Genomic DNA, 27,161 nt, shown 5'->3' on the forward strand with positions numbered 1-27,161 from the left:
CTTTTAACATTCCTGGAACCTCTAAATACCTCCTCCCAATTAAATTCCATATGGTGCAATTCTGAATCCAATGCCACTTTCCTTGATCTTGACCTCATTCTCACTAAAGGCCAGCTACACACTTTTGTCCACATCAAATCTACTAAGAAACAACAGTACTTACATTTTGGCAGTTGCCATCCTCTCCACGTCAAATGTTCCCTCCCATACAGCCTTGGCATTCAAGACAGACTCTTTACAGCAATACACCACCATTCTCACATCAGCCTTCACTGGATGTAATTACCCCACCAGCCTAGTTCAAAAGCAGATTTCCCAGGCCATTACATCCAATTCTGGTACCGCTGAACCCTCCAAAAAACAACTTCGGGGCACATCACTGGTGACTCGGACTGCAATGTATTAATCAGCTATTTTGACAAGGTCATGGATTCCTCAAATCATGCCCTGAAATGAGATACATTATGTCTGAGATTTTTCCCACCGCTTCTAGAATAGCTTTTTGTCACCCTCCCGATCTCCTTAATATCCTTGTCAGACATATGCTCTCTCTGCACCCATCTCCCTACACTGTGCTCCTACCCCCATGACCATTCTCACTGCAACACTTGCACTCTGCACCCTTCTACCACCACCTATACCAGTTCTGTAACTCCAAAACATATACTATCAAAGGAAGATCCACCTGTGTAATGACACAAGTTGTATACCAGCTGTTAAGTAAACACTGTTTGGCCTTTTACATCAGCCTGACTACCACCAAGTTGTCAGTGATATTGATAATTATGCTGCCATCCTGGGTCTACAAATTAAAATAATCTCATATTGTTAACCCTGTTTTGGTTAATTTTTCTTGTGGATAAAGATCTCAGCCACTGCCCAGTTTGAGGTGACCTTTATAATCACTGGCTAATGTATATTAGCATCTTATATTATTCATCCCACCTGATGGCTTTTTCCAATGCATACCTTGCTTACATCCAAACCTAATTTTTCGTTTGCCACTGATATGAGGAAGATGTCTGTGCCTTCTGCCTCATCTTCTGCTACACTGGACAGCTGCTGCTTATTTTGCCTTTGATAATGTTTTCATTTGTCAGTCATAAAAGACAGTTCTTAAAACTTGTGCCTCTGCTCATAATCAAACACAGTCCTTTTTATGGAGCTAAAATCTGCAATATTTCTTGTGAACATTTCATGAATTTTAACTGAGAGTGCTACCATTACTGCATCTGCTAAAGTGCAGACATTGAAGTTGGGGGGAAACTTTGTTGTGGAGGACAGCATTCGTGTGGGAGCAGACCTGTTTTACAGTATCTAGAACAGAAGCTCCGCCTTCCACCATAGGCTGGAACAGGTCACCACAACTGCTGCTGCACTGTAGCTGGACATGCTGTTGTTAGCTTTCCTGTTTACCATTTCTTGCAATGTAGGAATTTGCTGAGTACAGAAAATGTAGTAATATTCTGAAGAACACTACTGTTTTTACAAGTTCCATTTATACTAAACAGTAGTACTTGACACAACACTTTGAATTTCACTGAAAATTTGTGATATGTTCCACTACAAAGATCATCTGGTCCCTACTCCAAGGTTTGTACACATACAATCATCCTTTTTGTAAAATCTGCACCATGCAACTATCTACCGTCACTCACTCAAGCCTTATTATTAGTAAATACTACAACACCAAAGGCAGGGAAACCAGTGAAACCATGCATGCTCTTTAACAACAAACATGTGCTTACTAAATGATATTTTATATAGAAATAATGACAACTAATTGTCTGAGCATGTATATGAACATAGAAGAACTACTTGTGTTAGAAATACCCAGTATTCTGATACTGAACATGCTCCATCTACTCACGTGAGCTGGTTCAGGCTGATGTCACAGCAAAGAGGAAGCAGCCAGCTCATAGTGAGTGATGAAACAGTGGGAAGGGCAGGTAGGTAAATGAAACCAGGTAGCTCCACATGAGAAACTGCAGTAAATTAATCTATTCTGTGGACACTGATGTTGGGCAGCCAAGTGCAAATCATTACACTTCTCACAACTTATGCAAAATTATGGTGAATGTCATTTTCAGACACATTTTAAATAGACATCAACCTGCATTTCATGACAGTTTTTCCACACATTAACCATACAATCACTGGATGTCAATAAAAACTACTAATTTTGCTTTTCACTAAAATGCCAATGTCATGTACCACTTTCTGAGTATTCTTGATTTGACAAAGAGCTTTGAAGTTGAGGTCTGTCAGTGAGCTTCTGTGGGTGGATTTCATTCTCTTAAGTGTGGAAAGAAGTTGTTCACATATGTACGTCCAAACATCAACATAATCATATCTGAAAACTTGTAAAATCATGGAAATTTCTGTTGACAAAATTTTTTATACAAGTCCATGAGACTTATTTAATTATGAAGCTTGTCATGCAAGTGCCTGTCGTAGTGTAGGTCTGTACATTGTTAATACAGCTGGGCATCATGCACTGACATACTGTAAATTAATGTTTATGTGTCTGACCTTCACTTTGAAGTTCCTAATCCAGCCATCATGCTGATTTTTATCTACTTAAAATGAGCTATTCACAAATTTAAACATTGCTCCATTAAGTACACAGACTTGCATCTATAAGATTAGAGAGAACATAATAGACAGTTATTGCTCTGAAGTCAGTGCACAGTACGCACTTTCCCTGTGATATGTAATGACATACAACCACTACATTTTACTGCAAGCACTCACCAGATGGCGAGAGAGCATGAGTGCTTGTGCTCACCTAGCCACCTCCTAAACAGGCTTGTACTATATCATAACTCATTGGAATTTAGTATCTGCAACATTACGTGGACTGTTTGGGTCCTCCCTCACAAAACTAATCTCCTTGAACTCCAGATATGGGAACATCCTGTCCAAACATATCCTTGCATCCTATCACTTCATATATTACATTCTCAAGTTGTTAACTCCCAGCAAATAATGCATAAATAAAGCAGTGGGTTTCCAGATCTGGCATGTAAGCGCTTTCTTGTTAAAAAAGTGCACTTTTTAATTTCAATTTTCTTTCTTTTTTTTACTCATTTAATTTTTGTACAAATTTTCAGCTTTCATTTTCATCCATCCCGCCCCCCCCCCCCCCCCCTCCCACAAAAAAAAACTTTTTTGCTCTTTTTGGTTTCCCCAGTCTTCTTTTCCACTTTCTTCCTAGTTCTGATTGCACTAATCTCAACTGCACTATTCATTTTGCTTTTCACTTTTCATGCTGTCCATCTATGGTCTCTGAACTGAAACTGGCACAGTGTAAAGTTTTCGATCTCCAACTCTTTCTCGCTCCTGTCTCTTAATTTTGTCTCCCCTCATCCTGACAACAGGTTGATTCCTTCAATCCTGGGGTGTGAGTGATCCACTCAACCTTACTAACCTTCCCAAATATACCCCTCTGCATTCCATGAGGAAGGAACTAATAGTTCCAACAGCTATGATAGTTTTTTCTGTTTATTTATATATATCTAATGATGGTAGTGGAATTTCACCTTCTGCAGGTCAGTGCAGGCAAGCCATTCTGTCTGACTGCACTGAGCAGAAGCTTGATACTGACAAACTAAATATTCTTCTGGATTTAAACATGGCAAACACAAGAGTCATAGAAATTAGAAAAGCTGTTGCATAAAAAGGCAGGTAAAAATATACCAAGAAAGAAGCTTCTTTGATGCTACTTTGTAAATAAGCAGTCTCATTAACCAAATATCTTGTTAGCAATTGCTCAAAGGAGTTTGTAATATGAAAAATCTAAGGTAGTAAGAAGAATTATATTGCATTTCTCAAGCTGATAACAGTATGAAAATTACAAAATTTGGGGAAGTAAACATTTTGCATGACATACATATACTTCAAGCATTCTATGAAGAATATTTTAAAAAATGTATAGTACTGGAGTAATACGAGATACGGCAAATATACTCATTTAACGTTAAAGAAACACCATAAAGTAGGTGGTGGTTGGAGGGTGCATGGGACAGGTTCTACACTGGGGACGGTTACAATGGTAGGAGCCAGAGGGTAGGGAAGGTGGTTTGGGGATTTCATAGGGATGAACCAAGAGGTTATGAAGGTTAGGTGGACGGCGGAAAGACACTCTTGGTGGAGTGGGGAGGATTTCGTGAAGGATGGATCTCATTTCAGGGCAGGATTTGAGGAAGTTGTATCCCTGCTGGAGAGCCATGTTCAGAGTCTGATCCAGTCCTGGAAAGTATCCTGTCACAAGTGAGGCATTTTAGGGGTTCTTCTGTGGGAGGTTCTGGGTTTGAGGGGATGAGGAAGTGGCCCTGGTAATTTGCTTCTGTACCAGGTCGGGAGGATAGCTGCGGGATGCGAAAGCTGTTTTCAGGTTGTTGGTGTAAAGGTTCAGGGATTCCGGACTGGAGCAGACTTGTATGCCACAAAGACCTAGGCTGTAGGGAAGGGACCGTTTGATGTGGAATGGGTAGTTGCTTTCTAGTTCACCTTTATCTCTCCCCATATATTTTTATTTTCATTTCAGCCTCATGTTACACTTTCCACCTTCTAATACAATGTCACCCTCACAACATCCCCACAACGACCCCATTAAGTTTTATTTACATTCCCTCCGCAAACGTGCCTTCACTCTAGCAAGATTACGCTCCCATATTTTATTTACGCAGGCTTGTCTGACATTTGGCATTACCCCCAAAGGCCTCACACTTAAAGTTCCCATCTCTGGCTGTAACCCTTCTTTCCATCAGTCTCTATACCAGATCCAAACTGAACCATCCATTGCTGTCACCCACCTAATCCTTCACCTACACATCAACTCAGCCAATGAACACACCCGCTAACGCCTATCCTTAATAAAAGTCCTCAATCTTTCCTCTCCCACATCCACACCGGCTGTTCAGAGCATCCTTCTACAGGCCAACCGCAAATTAAAACAGCATGCCACCCTCCACCTCAAAAAACCATTCAATTTCCTGGTTTCCCACCTCTGGAAAGGCAACTCACTCACCCTTCACAACCTTTCCAGCAAACCTCAACCTCCTCTCATTGTACACAGACCCAGTCTCTCCCATCTACTCAATCTCCCACTTCCAGCTCCATTCCCCCCAAAACCTCAAAATTCTAATCAATACAATCTGGAACCACAACACCCTAATTCAGTAGTTAACCTTTCCTCCAAACCTCTCTCCCAATTCGAAACCTCTGTCCTATCCAAAGGCTTCACCTTCAGTCCTACTCCCAGATTCAACCAAACAGCCCTCGTCAAAGATTTACTGTCCTACACTCGTACTCTCTGCTGGAAATATCACTTTGCCACGAAGAAAAATGATCCTAATCCTACTCCTAATGATCCAACTCCCCAAGACACTATCCAAATTAAACCTTGCCTGGAACAGTTCCGTCCTCCATCACAGCGGGACCCACCTCCTCTTCCTCAAAATCACCCTCTCCAAACCTTCCAGGAATTTCTCACTTCCAGCCTTGCCTCTCAATCCTTCGTAAAAAACCTTAATCCTACTCCCAACATCACCACTGCTGAAGCCCAGGCTATCCGTGATCTGAAGGCTGACCGATCCATTGTCATTCTTCCGGCGGACAAGGGTTCCACGACCGTGGTACTTGATCGTCGGGAGTATGTGGCTGAGGGACTGCGTCAGCTTTCAGACAACACCACATACAAAGTTTGCCAAGGTAATCCCATTCCTGATGTCCAGGTGTAGCTTCTAGGAATCCTCAGAACCTAGGCCTCCTACAAAACTTTTCACCTGACTCCATCAACCTCCTGACCCCACCGACACCCCGCACCCCTACCTTCTACCTTCTTCCTAAAATTCACAAACCCAATCATCCCAGCCGCCCCATTGTAGCTGGTTACCAAGCCCCCACAGAATGTATCTCTGCCTATGTAGATCAACACCTCCAACCCATTACATCCAGTCTCCCATCCTTCATCAAAGACATCAACCACTTTCTTGAACGCCTGGAATCCTTACCCAATTTGTTACCCCCGGAAACCATCCTTGTAATACTTGTAACCATTGATGCCACTTCCTTATACACAAATATTCTGCACGTCCAGGGCCTCACTGCGATGGAGCAGTTCCTTTTATGCCGATTACCTGCCACCCTACCTAAAACCTCTTTCCTCATTACCTTAGGCAGCTTCATCCTGACCCACAACTTCTTCACTTTCGAAGGCCAGACATACCAACAATTAAAGGGAACAGACATGAGTACCAGGATGGCCCCCTCGTATGCCAACCTATTTATGGGTCGCTTAGAGGAAGCCTTCTTGGTTACCCAGGCCTGCCAACCCAAAGTTTGGTACAGATTTATTGATGACATCTTCATGATCTGGACTCACAGTGGAGAAGCACTCCAGAATTTCCTCTCAAACCTCAACTCCTTTGGTTCCATCAGATTCACCTGGTCCTACTCCAAATCCCATGCCTTTTCCTTGATGTTGACCTCCATCTGTCCAATGGCCAGCTTCACACGTCCGTCCACATCAAACCCACCAACAAGCAACAGTACATCCATTATGACAGCTGCCACCCATTCCACATCAAACGGTCCCTTCCCTACAGCCTAGGTCTTTGTGGCAAACGAATCTGCTCCAGTCCGGAATCCCTGAACCATTACACCAAAAACCTGAAAACAGCTTTCGCATTCCACAACTACCCTTCCGACCTGGTAGAGAAGCAAATTACCAGAGCCACTTCCTCATCCCCTCAAACCCAGAACCTCCCACAGAGATACCCCAAAAGTGCCTCACTTGTGACAGGGTACTTTCTGGGACTGGATCAGACTCTGAATGTGGCTCTCCAGCAGGGATACAACTTCCTCAAATCCTGCCCTGAAATGAGATCCATCCTTCATGAAATCCTACCCACTCCACCAAAAGTGACTTTCCACTGTCCACCTAACCTTCGTAACCTCTTGGTTCATCCCTATGAAATCCCCAAACCACCTACCCTACCCTCTGGCTCCTACTGTTGTAATCGCCCCCGGTGTAAAACCTGTCCCATGCACCCTCTAACCACCAAATACTCCAGTCCTATAACCCGGAAGGTGTACACGATCAAAGGCAGAGCCACGTGTGAAAACACCCACGTGATTTACCAACTGACCTGCCTACACTGTGATGCATTCTATGTGGGAATGACCAGCAACAAACTGTCCATTCGCATGAATGGACACAGGCAGACAGTGTTTGTTGGTAATGAGGATCACCCTGTGGCTAAAAATGCCTTGGTGCAAGGCCAGCACATGTTGGCACAGTGTTACACCATCCGGGTTATCTGGATACTTCCCACTAACACCAACCTGTCAGAACTCCAGGGATGGGAACTTGCCCTTCAGTATATCCTCTCTTCTCGTTACCCACCAGGCCTCAACCTCCGCTTATTTTAAGCTCCCGCCGCTCATACCTCACCTGTCATTCAACAACATCTTTGCCTCTGTAGTTCCACCTCGACTGACATCTCTGCCCAAACTTTTTGCCTTTACATATGTCTGCTTGTGTCTGTGTATGTGCAGATGGATATGTGTGTGTGTGTGTGTGTGTGTGTGTGTGCGCGAGCGTATACCGTCCTTTTTTCCCCCTAAGGTAAGTCTTTCCGCTCCCGGGATTGGAATTACTCCTTACCCTCTCCCTTAAAACCCACATCCCTTCATCTTTCCCTCTCCTTCCCTCTTTCCTGATGAAGCAACCGTTGGTTGCAAAAGCTTGAATTTTGTATGTATGTTTGTGTTTGTTTGTGTGTCTATCGACATGCCAGCACTTTCGTTTGGTAAGTCACATCATCTTTGTTTTTAGATATAAAATAATATGTATTAGTTTTTAGCCTCAGCATACACTGTATTACAGTTTTAGGACTAAATCATGTGATAGATCTGGTCTCAAACTCAAGTACCTGTCTTTCATGAGTCATGTATTATGAATAACAAAACAACATTGTCTGTGGAATAGTAAGAAACAATTTTCGTATTTAATTAAATGTCAACTTCTACCCGTACCTCATCCCAAAGTCATAGTGATCCTGCTGAGATAGTTGTTCACTGCATAGTTTATACATTTGCACCATCTTGTTTGCAAGATTCTTGGATGACTCAAAACCTTCAGAATAAAGGATTACTTCTGCAATAAGAGCTGGAAAGGAAACCTTCTATCATCAAATTTATCACTAATTTCAACTGTAGAATAAAAGAGATTAATGAAGTAAGACAGGACAAAATGAATATATTACGGTATATAAACAAGGAATAAATAAAAAATCATCAACAGACTATAATGTATAATGTATAATGAAATTATATTTATTTGCATTGACAGAGTATCTGCCAACTAGCATGTGTTGCTGCTGTCAACAAAGAATCCCATGTACATTTTTAAAAACTTATATTTTGTAACAAATATTAAACGAAAATAGAAGTCTACACACATGAACCAGCAAAAAACCAGTAAACTCTGACTGTTCAAGGAATTGAGCTCCCATGTATGTAACAGCTTCAAATTTCTTTTACAAATGAGTTAATGGGTTAAGTGAATTATTTAGAAATAAAAGAGAAGATTCACCAATAGGCAGAAGTGCTGCATCACTGATAGGTACACAAACACAAACAAAATGTACAGAACCTGGCTAGCTTTTGGAATGTACCTCCTTCTTGAAGTTTGTACGAAGAAAACACACACACACACACACACACACACACACACACACACACACACACACATGCACACTCCTGTCTCCCTTCATTGTACTCAGTTGAGTGCCAGCTCTTTCCTGGCTCATGGTGAGTGTACTGGGGTGAGGTGGGGGTGTGGAGTGGGGGTCAGGTCAGGGCTGGAGAGAGGCCAGATGAAGGGAGGGGTTGGGGGGCATCTAGCAGCTTGTGGGAGAATGGGAAGCCATCTGTGGGGTAGAGGGTTGTGGAGGGGGGGGGGGGGGGGGGGCATCTAGTAACTTGTGGCAGAATGGGAAGCCATCTGTGGGGTAGATAGGGGTGCAGTTAGGTAGGCAACCTGCCCAAGGTATCTGGTTCCTGGATAGTCGATTAGCAACATAGAAGCAATACAGATATGCTAACAGGATCTATACAGGGAATAGTTAAATTTTAAGAGCACTGCTGCATTAATTTCACTTTTCCTTTCTTAATAATTTGGTCTGAATTACATTAATTTTACTACCCAAAACATATTAGATAAAATGATATGAAAAAAGAAATTCTCTCAGTCTCAGTTCATATATACCCTCAGAGTATGATTTATCGGTGGATCTTAAGTAGTCTAATTACTAAATTACACAGACCAGGCATGCTGCCTAATGGAAACACCGAGCCTCATGTCACACAAATGGAATCATTGCAAGTTTTAAATTCTTTGTAGGTCATCATCATATGATATGAATATATTACCATCAAAAAGATGTAGAATTTGCAATCTTGATCATACTTAAGTTTATATGAACAGATAACCATTTCAACTCTGCTGCCATTGTCAGGTCTCATCAAGGCAGCAACACAGAGGATGTGTACTCTTTAATGGTCAGTTATTAACTAAGAACAATGTAGGAAAAAGACAGATTGCTTCTTACCATAAGGAAGACATCTTAAGTTTCAGACAGGCACAATTAAAAGACACTTACATAAAGCTTTTGGCATGAGATGCTGGAGTTGGTGTTCATGTGGGTGTGTGAGATGTGTTTGTTTGTTTGTATGAATGGTGTATGTTTCACTTTTGCTCATGAAGACTGTGGCCGAAAGCTTTATGTAAGAGTCTTGTAATTGTGCCTGTCTGTAGTTTAATGTGTCTTCTTTATGGTAAGTAATAATCAATTTTTTCCTACATTGTCACATTGTTTAGTTATTAACTACTCATATTTTGTTTGGCTGCGTTTACAAGATCTAATGGTGGCTGCAAAGCCAAAACCAGTTATCTATTTAAATAATTTAAATTGTGATCAAGACTGTGAATGCAGCAGTTCATTTTTCATCTCCACAGTCTCCTCCAAATGCAAAAGTGAACTCACATCATGTCAAAGACCAAAAAATAATAAAAATACAGAATATAATAAAATTTGACATTGCCTTTGATTGCACAAGCAGAGCAAATACATGTGCTGGTGTGAACTATTTTGTGATTACATACCTATGCCAGCATCTACATAACATAGGTAATAAGGTCTACTTAATATAGAATAGCCTGGCAACATACTCTTTGTATAATAGTATACACCTGCCCCCTCTACCTGCACCCCTATACATTCAACCTTTTGGCCTGACAGCCTACTATGAACTATCAAGATATATTACATTGTAGTTAAAATTTCCCCTTAAGAGTTTCTCTTTTTTTGCTGAGCAACAACATGCCAAAGCTGAATACTTGACTGATCAGCATTCATCATATTAATATAGACACATATAGCTTATGTCCTGATAGGCTAGAGTGCATTTCATACTACCACAGAACTATTCAAACATAACAAAACATATTAAGTCAGTTCTAAAATGATGAAATCAGAAAATGTTAACAGTTATTCACATAGTAAGTACTGTCAACAGACAAGGTTGACAACTGAGTTTTAAATACACTTGTATCCATCAGAAGCATTGTCAATGGTATAATTACAACAAGGGTGTTTCTATAATAAGTTTTCAGTAAAGCAATTACATTCCAAACTGGAACTGATAAACTGCCAGCTAATTCCTTAAGAATCATAAAATATCAAGTTGAGCATAATTTTCATTTTGTATTAGTAATGTGTATCATTGCCCTGTAGCAATATGTAAGCTTGACCTGACAGAATATTTCCTTATCAAATTCATAACTTTTCAGATTCTCATGTTATGTCTTCTATAGAAATTAACTAAGAAACATATTTTTATTGTTATTCAATTCAATTCAGTTCATTACATAAGTATAAGCTGTTGTACACATTCATTTTTCAACAGTATAAATTGTACTGTCATTCCACTGCAATTCTCATTATAATCTTTAAACTTCTGCATTGGGACAGCAGTAATGTTAAGCACAAAATCACTATTTTTTAAAAGTATTGTTAATTGTGTTTTGTACTAATTATTTTCATAAATACATTTGGGTGTCCTTTCAGGAGCTTAGGACATTGTATCACTGCTAATTCATTTGGGAAACAATACTTTGACTGCTCCCAGGAGTAAAGCCCAAATAAAAATAAGTTGTGCATTTAAAAGGGAATCCTCTTTCTTATGCAGTTCCTAGTGCTCCCATATCCAATCAAATATTTATGCCACTCTGAAGACTTAATGCAGAAAAAAATTTATAAAACATACATGATCTACTGGTATAAGCTTTGTAATACGTTTTCTCCCAATACAAAGGTAAGGGACTATATTAAATAAAATTCATTTGAAGAAAATGATATGGTGCATTGCTCATCCTCAGTGAAAGATGAATGCTGTCATACGGTTCTTAAAACCTGAGTTACAATAAAGCTTATTAGAACAGATTTCAACTAGATTAACATATACACAATATAGTAAACAAATTTTAGGTCTTTATAAAAATCTGTCCCTAGATAATACTTACCTCCAAAAAATAATGTAAAATGCTACTACCCTGCAAAAATGTAACTTAATAGACAATCAAATTATGCAATGAAGCAAACAAACAAAAGAAAATCAAAGATGGAATAATGACAATATTGTGAAAAGGATAGTAGCAACTCACCCTACAGTGGAGATATTGAGTTACAGATAGGCACAACAAATGGCCAAAAAGGACATCACTTGAATCAGACAACACACACACACACACACACACACACACACACACACACATACACACACACACACACAAACGCGACTCAGACACAAATGATCACTGTTTCTGGCTGCCAAGGCCAGACTCATTATTCCATCCTGGGTTTTCCACTTTTTAATTTAGGTAACCATTGTATCTAGGTAATAAACCCAGTATTATACTTCATTTCTTACCTCAGGCTCTTACACTATTTGTATTGAATCATACTACTTTTTTGTTCTTTTCTTTTCTTATATATAAGCTATATGTAAACTGAATGAGTAATAGACACCACCCAAGGTAAATTAACGAGTTGTTTTGTGGCAGGGATAATGTATTCATATATTGTTAAATATCTGTATGAAACAAAGTAAGAAATATGCTCTTCAATTTGTTAATTCATGTATATTCATCCTTTTGTTTCTGTAAGTGGTAGTGTACAGACATACGCATGGATCCATCATACCAGCATTATTAAGAATGTGCATTTTAACCATTCATTAAAAGTATTATAAAAAGTTATTAAAAAAGGAATATTTATTCACACCATTATGAGGTCAACTCCTATCTGTTCATCATTTCACTCGCTGCTGAGATCCTGAATCAGTAGGTTCGGTGCAGACAAGAATAAATACGCAGTATCCAGTGGAGCGTTCCTGCATCAACATTGTCACAATTGAGACTAAATACAATGGAATTAATGTGAAGGTAATGAAAGACTTGATAAGTACATACTAAACTTTGTTTAATTATATTTAAAATATTGTGCTTTGTGTGACAGATCAACAATTTCAGTGGTTGCGACGATTATTAGGTACCGTACACTCCTGGAAGCAGCAGTACATAATGCAAATTATGTTTATTGACCTTGAATGTAATGATATTAAAGGTCTGTTGGTATTGGTATCAGTTAAAGTTCAACCAAGATAGTGCACAGACTCATAAATTACCTTCGACATTTTGTCAACTATTTTTTCTAATCAATTTTTCCAATTATTCAAGCAATTATTCATCCATTTCCACATATCCATTCATAATGCTGATGCAATAGACAGATATGTTTCTTAAGCTCTGCTGGTAATACATAATAACCTGAACAGAATGTAACATAAGGATTTTTGAAAATGTGCCATCTCTCTTGTAATACTGTACTTATGTAATTTGTTTCCTCTATCTTGTGTTCAATCACATGATATGATGGTATAAGGTATAGCACAGGAAGCTCTATTTAATTTTTACTACCCACATCCATCTGTACAACTGCTGTGCAGGATTCACCAAAGCAAGATATAACAAATGTCGTCCCCAACAAAGGTTCTTGCACTTATCTGACTAGTGGTACAAGATTCCATCTATCTATCTTGACATGAATTGTAATTTACAGTGTTATGCTCACATTCTTACACAACGTGTACTTCATGTTTCTGTGGTTATGTCACATGAGCCTGTTCATATATTTCACCCACTTCTTAAAACTATATTCCTATTTCATCTGTCTTATGTTACACAACAAGATATGATAGTACAGGGTAGAGCATGCGAATAGACTTACAGAATAGTTTTTACCAAAATGCATTCATATGTGCTGCTGCAATGCCAGATTCACCAAAGCAAGAAACTGCTAATGTGTGTCTTCAGTGACATTTCTTATTCATATATGATTTATGCTACAAGATCTCACTTTTATGTTCTTCAGCTAAATTGTAATTTAAAATTTTGCATCCACATTCCAACACAATAGGTTTTCTTGATTCTGTGGTTATGTCACATGGAGGTGATCAAGGCCACCCATACAATACACTATACGGGGTGCTGAATCTGTGGTACTGAGTATTATCTATGTATTATTAATATTTTGGAAGACAAATGGTGACTTGTAAGTAGCCTTTAAAAAGTTCTAGTTCTGACACAATTAAAAACCTGTGTAATACCAACTTTAAAGCAATTTCTTGAGAAAAAAATTTAAACTGTATTCCTATTTTAAGTCATCTATGTAACCAAGTAGATAAATGCCATATAATCTTATGGTTCACTGTGCTGGGAAGACATAAAAAGAATTTGAATAATGGTTCACATTATGCAGTGGTTGTGTAATGTATGTTACACAAAAGAATTTGAATAATGGTTCACATTATGCAGTGGTTACGTAATGTATGTTACACAATCCTGCTTATCTTGTCTGTAATGTAATGAAAGTATTTATACATTTTAATGGTGAAGAGTAATATAGTTACATCAAATGCTGCCCAGTTTAATATTTCCTATTTATAATAGCTCTACATGGATGCCAGTGTAAATGTACACTGAATCCTTGAGCTGAAATGTGCTTCACTTTCTTACATGTCACTATAGATTTCTTTATTGAAATTTGAAAGTATCACATTGAAAGGCAAGGAAGCAATACTCTCCAGTCTATAAACTGTGTTTCTCACAACAGACAGTGCATCAATGTCACAATGGTATGGCTATGGACCTCCTAGCTTTAGATAATCATGCTGTATATATTGTCAACAATTTGCAGTGTCCATGCTAACCCCCCCCCCCCCCCCCCCCCCCCCCCCGTCACCAATATTTCTTCTCCTCTTCCTCCCCCTTCCACCATTCAACTCCCTATCCCCCTCCACCTCCCACTTTTCTGCTAGGTCAAGACATCGCAATTTCCAGTTTTCAGTGATCAAGTTATTTATATTTTCTTATTCCCCCCTCCCACACTGATTTTCAAGACTTATCTCTTGAGGCAAGATGGGGATCAGGGAGGGGGGGGATCAATTGATGTAACTACCAAGTACATATATACAGTAATGTAATAAGGTAAGCATAGTGTAAATAAGAACAAGTTTTCAAATTTTAAAGAACTACTCAAAGAAATTTATAATTTTAAATTAAATGAAAACAATGGTCTGATACATATGGAAGAGGCATCTAATGGTGACAACGATTTGCTTGCCTTATCTGTGTCTTACTGTCAGTCAGTTTAGTTTCTGTGCTTGTTGACTGCTCAACCAGCCAACCACTACACAGTACAGCTAATACTGTAACACATGGCATTGCTCCTCTCCTGATCCTCTGTTTCAATTTCACAATGGAGCTGACAACAGTATGCTTCATTTAAATCTTGTCACTGGTCCTCAGTATGGCACTGCTGGTGGATTCTCCAATTGTGGTTGTCCCCTCACATCTGCTTCACTATGGTGAACATAGAAGGTAGACGCTCCTGTTGAAACTTTGTCATCATCGATTTTTATCAGTTTCCTTGAGCCTCCCGCTATCACTCTGTGCATCAGGAGTGTAGTTGGGTTTCACATTGAAGACATCCACAACATCTCTGCACGTTTATTTTCTTGATGAAGGATCATAATGATCAGATTCATATGTGATGTCTGTCAAGTGACAAAGGATACAATTCCCAGTCTGTATCTCACTTGTCAGTGCTTGACAACACAGCACTCTTGGTTTTTCTCCTGGGTATTCAGAGGCCATAAGCAAGCAAGCTGTCTTGTGTCCTTAGTCCTGGTGATGAGGTGTTTCATGTAGTCATCCTGAGTATTGTTCTGTTGACATGGGAAAAGTGGTGTATTCACTGATGTTTTGGCTTTGTGACTGCCAAACAGAGAGAATGGTGTGAAGCCTGCACTGACTTGCTCTGCTCTATTTTATCCAAATATCACAATGGGCAGTACTGCACATCATTATGTCTGTTCAACATTAATTTTATTGAAGCATTCTGTGAGACGATTTGTCTGTGGATGGTAGGCAGTTGTCATCTTGTTGGTGATGTCACAAACTGAAATTACCTCCAACACTTGTCTTGATTTGTAAACTTTTACACGAGCAGAAATTATCACAAGGGGTGCTCCATAGTTCAAACTGGTGCTCCATGCTTCAAAGTGAGGTCTTCTACTTGTAAATTTGCAATTTCCTGAGCTTTTTCAGTCCAAACAGCTTTGTTGACAGTGTAGTGGGTGATATACCCATTGAAGTCTATCATCCATTGATTCACATTTGTTGACTTTGGGAACATCCCCAAGAGGTCTATTCCAATTTGGTGGGATGGTGGTCCTGCAAGTGCAGTTGGCGTGAGATGCCTCAGAGATAACAGCAGAACATGCTCCTACCACCGGCATTCCCTACAGTGGCTCACATAGCATTCAATGGATCAGTACAGACTTATGATGTAATACCACTGTCTGATACTGTCTAGAGCCTACATGATTCCCAGGTGACGAGATGTTGGAGCACTGTGGAAATACTTCAGGTTATCTGGCTGTACATTAGATGGGATGACAAGCAACCATTTCTGCCCCATTGGATAATAATTCCTCTTATTCAATGTTCTGTTTCTTAAATGGAATTTACTTTGCTTGGTTCCTCCTCCTCCAACATTTGTATGGTTTTCAGCAATGCTAGTTCTTTGCACTGTTCAGCTGAAATGTCATTTAATGCAGCAACAACTGTGATCTTATACAGGATTCTGTGTTTCACAAAATGAGTTCTTGAAAGAAGTTTGGTGCCCTTTTGTTTGCATCTGACTCAGAATACCAGTAAGACTTCATACACCCAAAGCCTCAGTACCCATCTCACCAGTCAACCTGATGGGTCTTTCAGCTTAGTGAGCCAACACAGAGAATGGTGGTCCATCACATCACAACTTGTTGATAAACCAAACAATGGCAAGCAACTTTTTCTTGTGATTCTTCCGTCTTAGGGGGGGGGACTTCTACCAGATGTTCGCATCATTCTCACACGATATTTTCATGGCATAACTCGCTGTCTTCTTCAGGTGCTACCCGAGAATGGCCCTCAGGTGGATCAAGTCCAGTATTTATGCTCCCTAGTTGCTCCGCACCACATTGGGTGTTCCCTCCGTGGTCCGCACCCACCATACACAGCTTCCAGGGTTCTCTTTGGTCGTCAGTGTTCCCACTGCCGTCTGTGTCCGGCTCGGCCACTCTCTGGGGTCGCAGTCATCATCTGTAGTGTCTGGTGCTCTGCATCCTGCCTATTTCCTTGGTCTCCATTTCTGTTTCCTGATGGGCGCTTCATAACTGGTGTGCGTCATGTCGAGTGTTTTGTTTGCGGTCTGTGATTGCCAGGCCCAGCTCCCACGGTCCCCTCTGCTCGCTGGTGTTCAAAATGCTATTCGCACCCACTGCAGCTGTCCTCTGGGGTCGTGGTCGCAATCTAAGGTCTGTCAAAACTGGTCTGTGATGTCTGGCGATCTGTCTCATTTCTGTTTCCTCAGTTTCCACTTCTGTCTCTTGCTGGGTGCTACGTGATCGGTCCATGCCGCATTGAGTGTTCAGTTTCACGTCCGCCCACGCCAGGTGTGGCTCTGATGGTTCCCTCTGATTAATGGTTTTCCAAACAACGTCCACGCCAGGCTTGGACATCCTCGAGGGTTGTGGTTGTCATCTCAGGAGTGTCAGGACAAATCTGTAGTCTCTGGTGCTCTGTCTTGTGGTTACTTTCTTGGTCCCCACTCCTATTTCTTGTGAAATCTCGATGTGTTTTGCGTTGAGTTTTCAGAAGTTCAGGAGCATATCCCAGGCTGTGCTGAGCTGGTATCCATTGTCACAAATTCTCCGTGATCTTGATCTCGATAGACTCTTTTATGACATACCCCAATATCTAGGTGTCTGTGTGGCAATCTTGGTGTCATTGTAGTTCATCAAATGACCGAGCTCTAGACAGTGTTCTGCTATGGCTGATTTGGTTGCCTGTCTAGAGTCTGGTGTGCCTCTGGTGTTCTTCACACCTGATGTCCATAGTCCTGGTGGTCTGGCCAATGTATGACATTGCACATTCTCATGGTATGTTGTAAATGCCTGGCTTCCATATCCCCAGGTCATCCTTTACATTCCCCAACATTGTCCCAATCTTAGTGGGTGGACAAAATACCCTCTTGATGTCATGTTTCATGAGAATTCTGCTGATCTCAGCAGAGATCTGTCCAGCATATGACAAGTATGGCACCCTCTTCATCTCTTCTGGTTCTTCTTCTGGATCCTGTGGTTGACTAGCAAGTCAAAGCGCCTTCTGGATGTCTCTAGATGAGAACCCATTCCTGCTGAACACCAACTGTCAGTGTTCTATTTCCACTGCCAAACTGCCAGGGTCAGACAGAGTACATGTTCTGTGGACCAGAGTTTTGAGCACTCCATTCTTCTGTGCCAGATGGTGGCAGCTGTTGGCTTGCAGGTATAAGTCAATGTGTGTTGATTTGCGGTATACGCTGTGCCCAAATGTGCCATCAGCCTTCCTCTTGACTAATACATCCAGGAATGGGAGTTGTCAATCCTTCTCAATTTCGATTGTGAATGTTATATTCGGGTGGTGTGAATTCAGATGTTCCAGAGAATCATCTAGCTTCTCCCTGCCATGGGGACAAATGACAAAGGTATCATCCACATATCTAAAAAAAAGCACTTGGTTTGATATGTGGCCGATGTAAGGGCCTCCTCTTCAAGTCTTTCCATGAATAGGTTGGCAACAACTGGTGATAGAGGGCTGCTCATTGCCACCCCTTCCATTTGCTCAGAAAATTTACCCCCATATGGGAAGTACTTCAAGGTTAGTACGTGCCTGAATAACTTGAGGAGAGCTCCATTGAAACTCTCTCCAATAAGATCAAGTGAGTCATTCAGTGGTACTCGTGTGAAGAGAGACACCACATCAAAACTGACCATTATGTCAGAGTCCACAACATGTAGTTGCCTCAGTCATTGTAGGAAGTCCTCTGAGTTCCGAATGTGGTGCACACATTTGCCCACATGTGGTGCCAGCCTTTTCTTTAGGTATTTTGCAGTAGGATAAGTGGCAGCACTGATATTGCTAACAATAGGTCGAAGACTGACCTCATTCTTGTGAACTTTGGAGAGTCCACACAGTCTAGGTGATACTGGCACTTTGGAATGTCGCTGTCTGATGACTTGTTCAGGCAGGCCTGTCTTCTTCAGCAGAGCCCTGGTCTTTTTGTCCACTTTGTCCATGGGGTCACTTTCTATTGGTTTGTATGCAGGATCCTCCAGAAGTTGTTGCAGTTTTCTGTCATAATCTGTCTTCTTTAGGATGACTGTGGAGTTCCCCTTGTCTGCTGGCATCACCATATTGCTTTCCTCCTCCCGGAATTGCCTGAGTGCCAACCTTTCATTGAATTAGATGTTGGATTTGGATGGCTTTGTCTTGATGAGTGCCCTGCATGCCTCTCTACAGATCTCTTCAGCCACACTGTATGGTAGCCTGTTGGTCGCTTGCTTGACTGCACTGATGAAAGTTGCAACAGGCACGTTTCTGCATGTCACTGCAAAGATTAGACCCTTGCTGAGTACTTTTAAGGTGATCTTGTCGAGCTACTTGTCACTTATGTGACCACTGTACGCATGTCCCCATCCTGTTGTTCCTTGTTGCTGATGCGTTCAAACTTGGCTAGTTGGCATGCCGCTGACTTCTTTCTGATGCATTCTTGGCTGTTCAGGGAAGCTGCTATGGAAAGATGGAGAGATAGCAACTCCCTGGACGTCACATCTAGTTGATGATGCATTTCATGCACTCTCTCCCTCACCAGTGCAAGGCTAGCTCAGCATTTGATCTTGTTAACCATTCTGGAATTGACATGGTGCTTGATCCTAATGAATACTGGAACTACCTCCCCCTCTTGATATCTCAGCAGGAAACTGAGAGAACTCAGCATTCTCCCTTTCCTTTGTTGAAGCTTGTCCAGCTTCTTGATGTTGTGGTACATCTCCTCCCCATAGGGTCTTCTGATGTAATTCTTCAGTCTTTCCCATGGATCTGTTGACATTTTGAAAAAATGGGACTTATGCCAGATGCTCACGCCATTCTCACGTGACATTTCAATGGCGTAACTCGCTTTTTCTTCAGGTACTACCAGAGAATCTTTCTTGGTTGCAGAGTAGGAAGCAGAAGTCATTAATTTTTCAAAATTTTTATGAATTTTCACCAGAACTGCACCATACCATTGGTGTAAAGTTCTATCTAGGCTTTCTTATCACACAATTCTAGGACTGGAGCATAAGTTAACATCCTCCTAAAGACAAGGAAAGATGTTCCTTGTGCATCATTCCAGAAAAATGTCCCTTGCAGTAGTTCTTGCAAGAGATGTGCCTTGTTGCAAAGGAACTTTATGAATGCTGTTAGTATAGTCACAATCTGAAAAAAATATTTCAAATCACGAATGCATTGAGGAATTGGAAAATCTGTGACTGCTCTTATTTTTCCTAGATTATGACAGACTACATTGTCATTAACTAGGGGCCTCAAGATTTTTATTTCTTGTGTGAGGCAGAGACACGTTTTTGCACTCAGGTGGAGGCTTGGAGTTCAGTACAGTTGTAAGACAGATTAGAAGTTCTTTGATTGTCTTTGAAAAAATGATAAAGTCATCTAGACAGCAAAGACTTATCATTCAGTTAAGATGTTGATGTAGGTTGTCCATTATACATTCAAAGGAGGCAGGCGTACTACATAATCGAAACAATATAACTTTGAATTCATAGAGACCATGAGGTGTTATGAAGGCAATCTTTTCACAGTCAGCCTCATCAACCATGATCTGCCAGTAGCCTAGTTGAGTTGAGATATACACACATCAAAAAAAGTTTTGCATCACTTCGGTTCCAAGAGTTCGGGAACCTGTACAGAAAATTGGAATAGAGATCAACATAAACATCATTTCCGTCCTTTTTATTGCTCACTAAAACCACTCATTGCATGTTGTACCACCATCCAGCGAGACCTTCAGAGGTGGTGGTCCAGATTGCTGCACACACCAGTATCTCTAATACCCAGTAGTACATCCTCTTGCATTGATGCATGCCTGTATTCATTGTGGCATACTATCCACAAGTTCATCAAGGCATTGTTGGTCCAGATTGTTCCACTCCTCAACAGTGATTTGGTGTAGATCCCTCAGAGTGGTTGATGGGTCACGTCGTCCATAAATAGAACTTTTCAATATATTCCAAGCATGTTCGATAGGGCTTATGTCTGGATAACATTCCGGCCATTATAGTCGAGCGATGTCATTATCCTGAAGGAAGTCATTCACAAGATGTGTATGATAGGGGCGCGAATTGTCATCCATGAAGATGAATGGCTCGCCAATATGCTACTGATATGCTTGCACTATCAGTCGGAGGATGGCATTCACGTATCGTACAGCCATTACAGCACCTTCCGTGACCACCAGCGCGGTACGTCAGCCCCATATAATGCCACCCCAAAACATCAGGTGACCTCCACCTTGCTGCACTCGTTGGACAGTGTGTATAAGGTGTTCAGCCTGACTGGGTTGCCTCCAAACACGTCTCCGATGATTGTCTGGTTGAAAGCATATGCGACACTGATCGGTAAAGAGAATGTGATGTCAATCCTGAGCAGTCCATTCGGCATGTTGTTGGGCCCATCTGTACCGCGCTGCATGGTGTCATGGTTGCAAAGATGGACCTCACCGAGGATGTCGGTAGTGAAATTGCACATCATGCAGCCTATCGCGCACAGTTTGAGCCATAACACAACATCCTGTGGATGCACAAAAAGCATTATTCAACATGGTGGCATTGCTGTCAGGGTTCCTCAAACCTGTAATACATAGCTAGTGGTCATCCACTGCAGTAGTAGCCCTTCGGCGGCCTGAGCGAGGCATATCATCGACAGTTCCTGTCTCTTTGTATCTCCGTCATGTCTGAACAACATTGCTTTGTTTCACTCCAAGATGCCTGGACACTTCCCCTGTTGAGAACCCTTCCTGGCACAAAGTAACAATGTGAACACAATCAAATCACGGTATTGACCGTTTAGGCATGGCTGAACTACAGACAACATGAGCCGTGTACCTTCTCTCTGATGGAATGACTGTAACTGATCAGCTGTCGCACCCCCTCCATTTAATAAGTGCCACTCGTGCACTGTTGTTTACATTTTTGGTTGGGTTTAGTGGCATCTCTGAACAGTCAAAGGGACTGTGTCTGTGATTCAATATCCATAGTCAATGTCTATCTTCAGGAGTTCTGGGAACTGGGGTAATGCAAAACTTTTTTTGATGTGTGTACTTCGTTCCTTAAAAGCAGTCTAGAATATCATCAATACATGGCAGCGGATAGACATATTTCTTTATTATTTTGTTCAGCCAGCAGCAAAAATGCTACGTGCCATCTTTCTCCTTCACATTCCGTAGCACCTTCTCAACCTCCTTCCAAATTATTTAATGTTCAAGTGATAATGCCCTGTATGAGTCCTGGGTAAATGGTGGATAATCCTCCCTGTTCTTATGGTGTTTTAGTATTGGCCAACTGGTTTATCTTTCCCCCACTCTGGATTTGAAAGCATCCAAAAATGACACAGAATGGCTCTCACTTGCTGATGTTGCACCTCAACTAGGCCATATCCTATTGTGAGATTGACAGTAGTTTCCTCCCATACATTGTCTATAGTGGTATCAGAGTATGACTGTTTGTCAATGACAATAAGCTGCTCTTCCTGGACTGGTTCCGATGACCTTATGCACATACCTTTAGGGATGAGTTGTAGCTGCTGATGACAGTCAGAAGTTCAAAGTTCTCCTTGACCACACACAATGCTTATATTTGCGCTGGAATGTAGGTTTCTGTTTTGAGCCTGAGAAGCTTTTTGCAATCAACAAAAGCTCCACACTTTAAATGAATGTCTCAATTGGTGACTGGAACTTGTCTCGTTGTTGGCATGGTAACATCATCTTCAACAATAAAAAACTGCCCTGAGCAACCTTTTTTATGTGTACTTGTTGGAATAGCTTTGTCCCACAGGTTGATTATAGTCATCTGCAGTTGACTGGCATCAACAGGAGTATTGTGATGGTTGACATCTTGTGGCGTAATAGATGTCAAACATTCATCTTTTCTCTCTGCAGTAGTGTACAATCTGGTCTGGGGGCCCACAAAGAAAACACACCAATGTGTCTTTCTCCATCTTCCAAACATCCATTTTTTTGTGTGGCATTGTACCTGGTGAAGGATTTGGTTGTTTCTGCATTGTTCAGATGCTGGGTTGTTGTTATATGACTGCAGCTTAAGTCTGAGTTGCCAGAATCCATTTTTCATGCTGCATTCAACTAATGGTGGTACTTGGCACCAGAGATTGCTACACATCTTTTTAGACATTCTCTATTATGTCTTGTGTATGGGATCAATATTCACAGTTTCTCTTCTCTTACTATCTGACGTACAAGAGAGGTGAGCTTCGGTCTTCCATAAGTGCCATACAGGCCAGACCCGGCAGTCAGTCACACGCTTTTATTTGATCTCTCTCTCTCTCTCTCTCTCTCTCTCTCTCTCTCTCTCTCTCTCTCTCTCTCTCTCTCTCTCTCTCTTCATAGTTTTTATTTATCTTTTCTTATTCAGTGGCACCATTTGATGAATTCCTCTGCTGTTGGGACAGTCTATACTAGAGGAGCTCAATGGATATCTTCTGTGACTCCTTTCATAAAGTGTGAGATTTTATTGGCTTCTGTGATGTTCAGTTTCATTACATGGTGTAGAGCCAAAACATTCGGTATGCATGACTGTCTCAAGAAAGACACAAATGATTATTTCAACTTAATGTCTACTCACTATTCACTGATAGAGTAACAGTTACCTGTCTTCATTTCTTGTGTACTGGTATTTCATTATCATTTACTTTATTTGACAAGTACAATTAATGAATTACCATAAGAAATTAACGGGTGAAAACTTACAGTACCACATCATAGAAGAGTCTTTGAGTAATACACTATGGAAAAACAGAAATATGATGGAAATAAGTCCTCCAAAAGCAGTTAAATTGCATAATACGAGGGCTATTCGGAAGGTAAGTTCTGATTGGTCATAAAATCAAAAATGTTTTATTTGCAATAGTAAGCTGCACTTTACAGCTACCTAACTGCCACTCCGACTTAGACATCTGTCATATTGTACCAACTTTTGCCAATACCTTCGTCATAGAAGGCAACTGCCTGTGCTTTACACAAATTCTCCATGCTCATCTGCAGGTCGTTGTCTGTGCCAAAATGTTGTCTTCATAACCAGCAGTTCATGCAAGCAGAGATGAAACTCAGGATGAGCTCTGCAGCAGCATCTTCATTGCCCTTGCAGAGTGCAGCCGAGAATTGTCATGAAGAATGAAACGCATGACAGTTATGTTATGTAGGCTGCATGACATCAGGCAAAATCTTTCACCCATTCCTTATACTTGGTGGGAGACACTTACTAGGCATCTTTACATGTTTACTGTTTGCTCAGAATTGAAAAGAGCAATGCGCTGTGATTGATGGGTATACCAGAGATCCTACCAAACACATCTGTGTAAAACTTCATCAGATTTTCATAGTGCCACAAATGACAGGTATACTAGAGACACTAGCCAACACATCTGTGCAAAACTTCATCAGATTTTCACAGTAGTTTCAATTTCTTGACTGATCAGAACTTATTTTCCAAATAGACCTTGTATAAGAACCATTGATTGCTTTGTCATTAAGAACAGTGTTGTTGCAGTTCTTTTCCCTATTGGCCAAATCCATCATTTGTTTGACATCTATTTTGCTTCTATTTAGAGAAGAGTTTTAAGCTGTACATGGAAATGTGGGTACAGAGCCTTATATAGAAGCACTCAGTTTCCGTTGTACTACTACAATACATGTTAAAAGGTACCTAAGTCATTTAAAAGCATTCTGTCTTCCCTCCAAGTTTCACTTGAAATTTTTTTAGTTGTTATAATTCACTTAGAATTATTTCATACATCAAAACTTTGATTTCTGGCATAAGGCTCAACAAACATGAAAATATCACACTCTGCAAAACTGGTTAGTGTTATAGCTGTGAAGCTTAATTGATGAGATAAATCTTATTCTATAGTGTAATGTGTAAGATTGCTCACCATAGTCAGGAACCATCATGGATATTGGCCGGAAAAGCGCTTTTAAGTTGTCTGGTAACTCTGTCCTGCCAGCATATCCTGGGTTCATTGTAATAAAAGCAGCACAAGTTTGTATAAGCTTAATCTCCCTTCCTTCAAATACAAATCTGTAACAAAAGTTAGGGGGCACTTTTTTTATTTTCCTGTGTGCAAATTTTTAAATAGAATACCAATAGTGGTGATAGACCCTCATTATGCAGCAATGACATTTCGGAATTATACATGCTACACAACCTATATCTATTGCAGAGTTCTCATTAAATAAGCAAATATACTGAAAACAAAATTCCAGTATATTTACTCCTTTGTGGTGTTTTCCAGTATACATCTATATATACATTTACATCCCTGCTCTGCAAACCATTTGAAAGTGGTAATATTACATACCAGTTGTCAAATGTGTGACTCAGTTACCACAACATGTTACAGGACTATGTTATCCCAAGAAAACAAATAAATACTTACTATACTACACAGACTGATAGCCATATAAGTATCTATATTGTCTTGTACAAGGCCATTAGGCACCGTCAAACATAAAACGCTTGCAGCAAGCATGCACTATAAAAACTCTTCCTTGCACAACTCATGTTAGCACATCATACTCTCACAATTCCCAGTTGTAAACTAAAGGCAGCTAGCTGTCTTGATCTGTCACATTGCTCAGCGTCCTAGTGAATCCTAGAAACAAATACTGCACTTAATGATGCAATGTGTGCACCCTAATACAATGATTAACAGGACACATTAAAACCTTGCACTTTGAAGAATAAGGCGGTCTTTGTAAAATTTAGAAAAAGCTGAGATTTTCTGTGCTTTAAGAGGAGAGCATCAGCATGTTAAATGAGGAGACAGAAATATCCAAGGGGCATTTCTGAGCCAACTTTTGTGACATCCTCCTTGGCAAAACAGCCACCAACTTAATCTACTTATGGTGTCAGATTTTAATGTGTCCTATTGGTCATTCTATATGGATACACCCATTACAACATAAGCACAGTATTGGTTTTTATGATTTGTTAGGACATGCCACATTGTTCAAAGATTTTATGGTAGACAGTAGCATCACTGGGTGCTGTGATGTAGGTGTTACAGCAGTGCTCAGCAACCTTTTAGCAGGCAATGGCCATGTAGTAACAAAATGAAATAAAACAAATTAAATTTGGACTTTGAAATAATTATACATATGAATCAAATCAAAATTTAATGTGATTTTCAATTCTGTACTTGGCTGGCTAACTGTGGAATGTTTTGTTTCATTTCTGTTGTAGAACATTACACAATGGCACTCAAATTCTCACCTAAGAAATGAAAACAATATTTATTTTTTCTGTAATTGAGAATTGAAAATGTTTGCTCACATACGTAAGTGCAGATAAAAACTGTAATTGCTTGCTGACCAAACCTTTTCAGTTCTTCAAAATTAAATAATAAGACAACTGACTTCACAAACACAGTTTTTCAGAGTTTCTTTAGACTGAAGATCAATCACATTAATTGATAAATTACTTGACTTGTCCTCAAATCACATGAAAAAGAGTTTGTAAAGGTCTTCAGTTTACCAGAAACCTTTTCAGAGTCACAAAATCTTTTGATGAACTTATTTTTAAGCTGCATGAAAATTCACTTCATGTTATCATTTTCCAATGAAAATTTATTCCAGTGTCTTCAGCAATTTATTTACAATTTGGGAAATGGTTCAGCTTTTCCTCATCAACATGTTTTACAAAGAGCTTGTTTTTCATTTAGGTTGCCTTTATGTCTGTATGAATAACAGATATTAATTCTTTTCTTCCGCTGAATCCCCACATTTACTGTATTAAACATACTACTAAGATTTATCAATAATTTAAGGTCTATTAACCAATAAGGATTTGTAAGTTCTGGAACATATCTGCCTTTCTCTATCATAAATGTGTTGATTCTTTCCTGAGGCCAAAAAGTCTTTTAAGTACTGCATCTCTACTTAACCATCTCACTTCAAAATAATAAAGGATGTTACAGTGATCTGCTTCCATTTTTGACACAGACTTGAAATTAGTGATGTATCAACCATTCCTTTCTGATGAAGTTTAAAGTGTATATCACAATGTCCATTAGTTCTTTCCGTGCAACAACTTTGCAGCATAATGCTGTTTGGTATAAAAGGCAGTGGAAAAATAATGGGGTACCACTACTACCAGACCCTTGTTTTGTCCACTCACGTTCCCTCCTCCACCAGTTGAAACACTTAGTAGTTTTAGACAGGGTAGTTGTATTGATGCTAGCTCTTGTTGTAAGTGATGAAAAAAATCTTCCCCCATAATCATTCCTTTCAAACTGCGTAACTGTAAAAGCCCCTCAAAAACAAAATTATGAGCAATTTCATGAACAAATGCTGGTAGCTGCACATTATCTGAAACAT

The 27,161-nt window shown here is 40.2% G+C and overlaps 1 protein-coding gene across 1 annotated transcript in view; it reads right to left on the reverse strand.

The window, feature by feature from the left end:
• LOC124613475 (dynein axonemal heavy chain 6-like) overlaps positions 1 to 27,161 on the reverse strand; it is a 984,594-nt gene that overhangs the window by 638,514 nt on the left and 318,919 nt on the right. Inside the window, exons 85-86 of the mRNA XM_047142181.1 lie at positions 24,719 to 24,864; positions 8,044 to 8,176 (exon numbers count right to left, since the gene is read on the reverse strand). Of these exons, the coding sequence (XP_046998137.1) occupies positions 8,044 to 8,176; positions 24,719 to 24,864 (279 nt within the window). The remainder of the gene's footprint in view (positions 1 to 8,043; positions 8,177 to 24,718; positions 24,865 to 27,161) is intronic.

The sequence above is a fragment of the Schistocerca americana genome, chromosome 4 (genome assembly GCF_021461395.2).
Source record: "Schistocerca americana isolate TAMUIC-IGC-003095 chromosome 4, iqSchAmer2.1, whole genome shotgun sequence".
Lineage (NCBI taxonomy): Eukaryota > Metazoa > Arthropoda > Insecta > Orthoptera > Acrididae > Schistocerca > Schistocerca americana.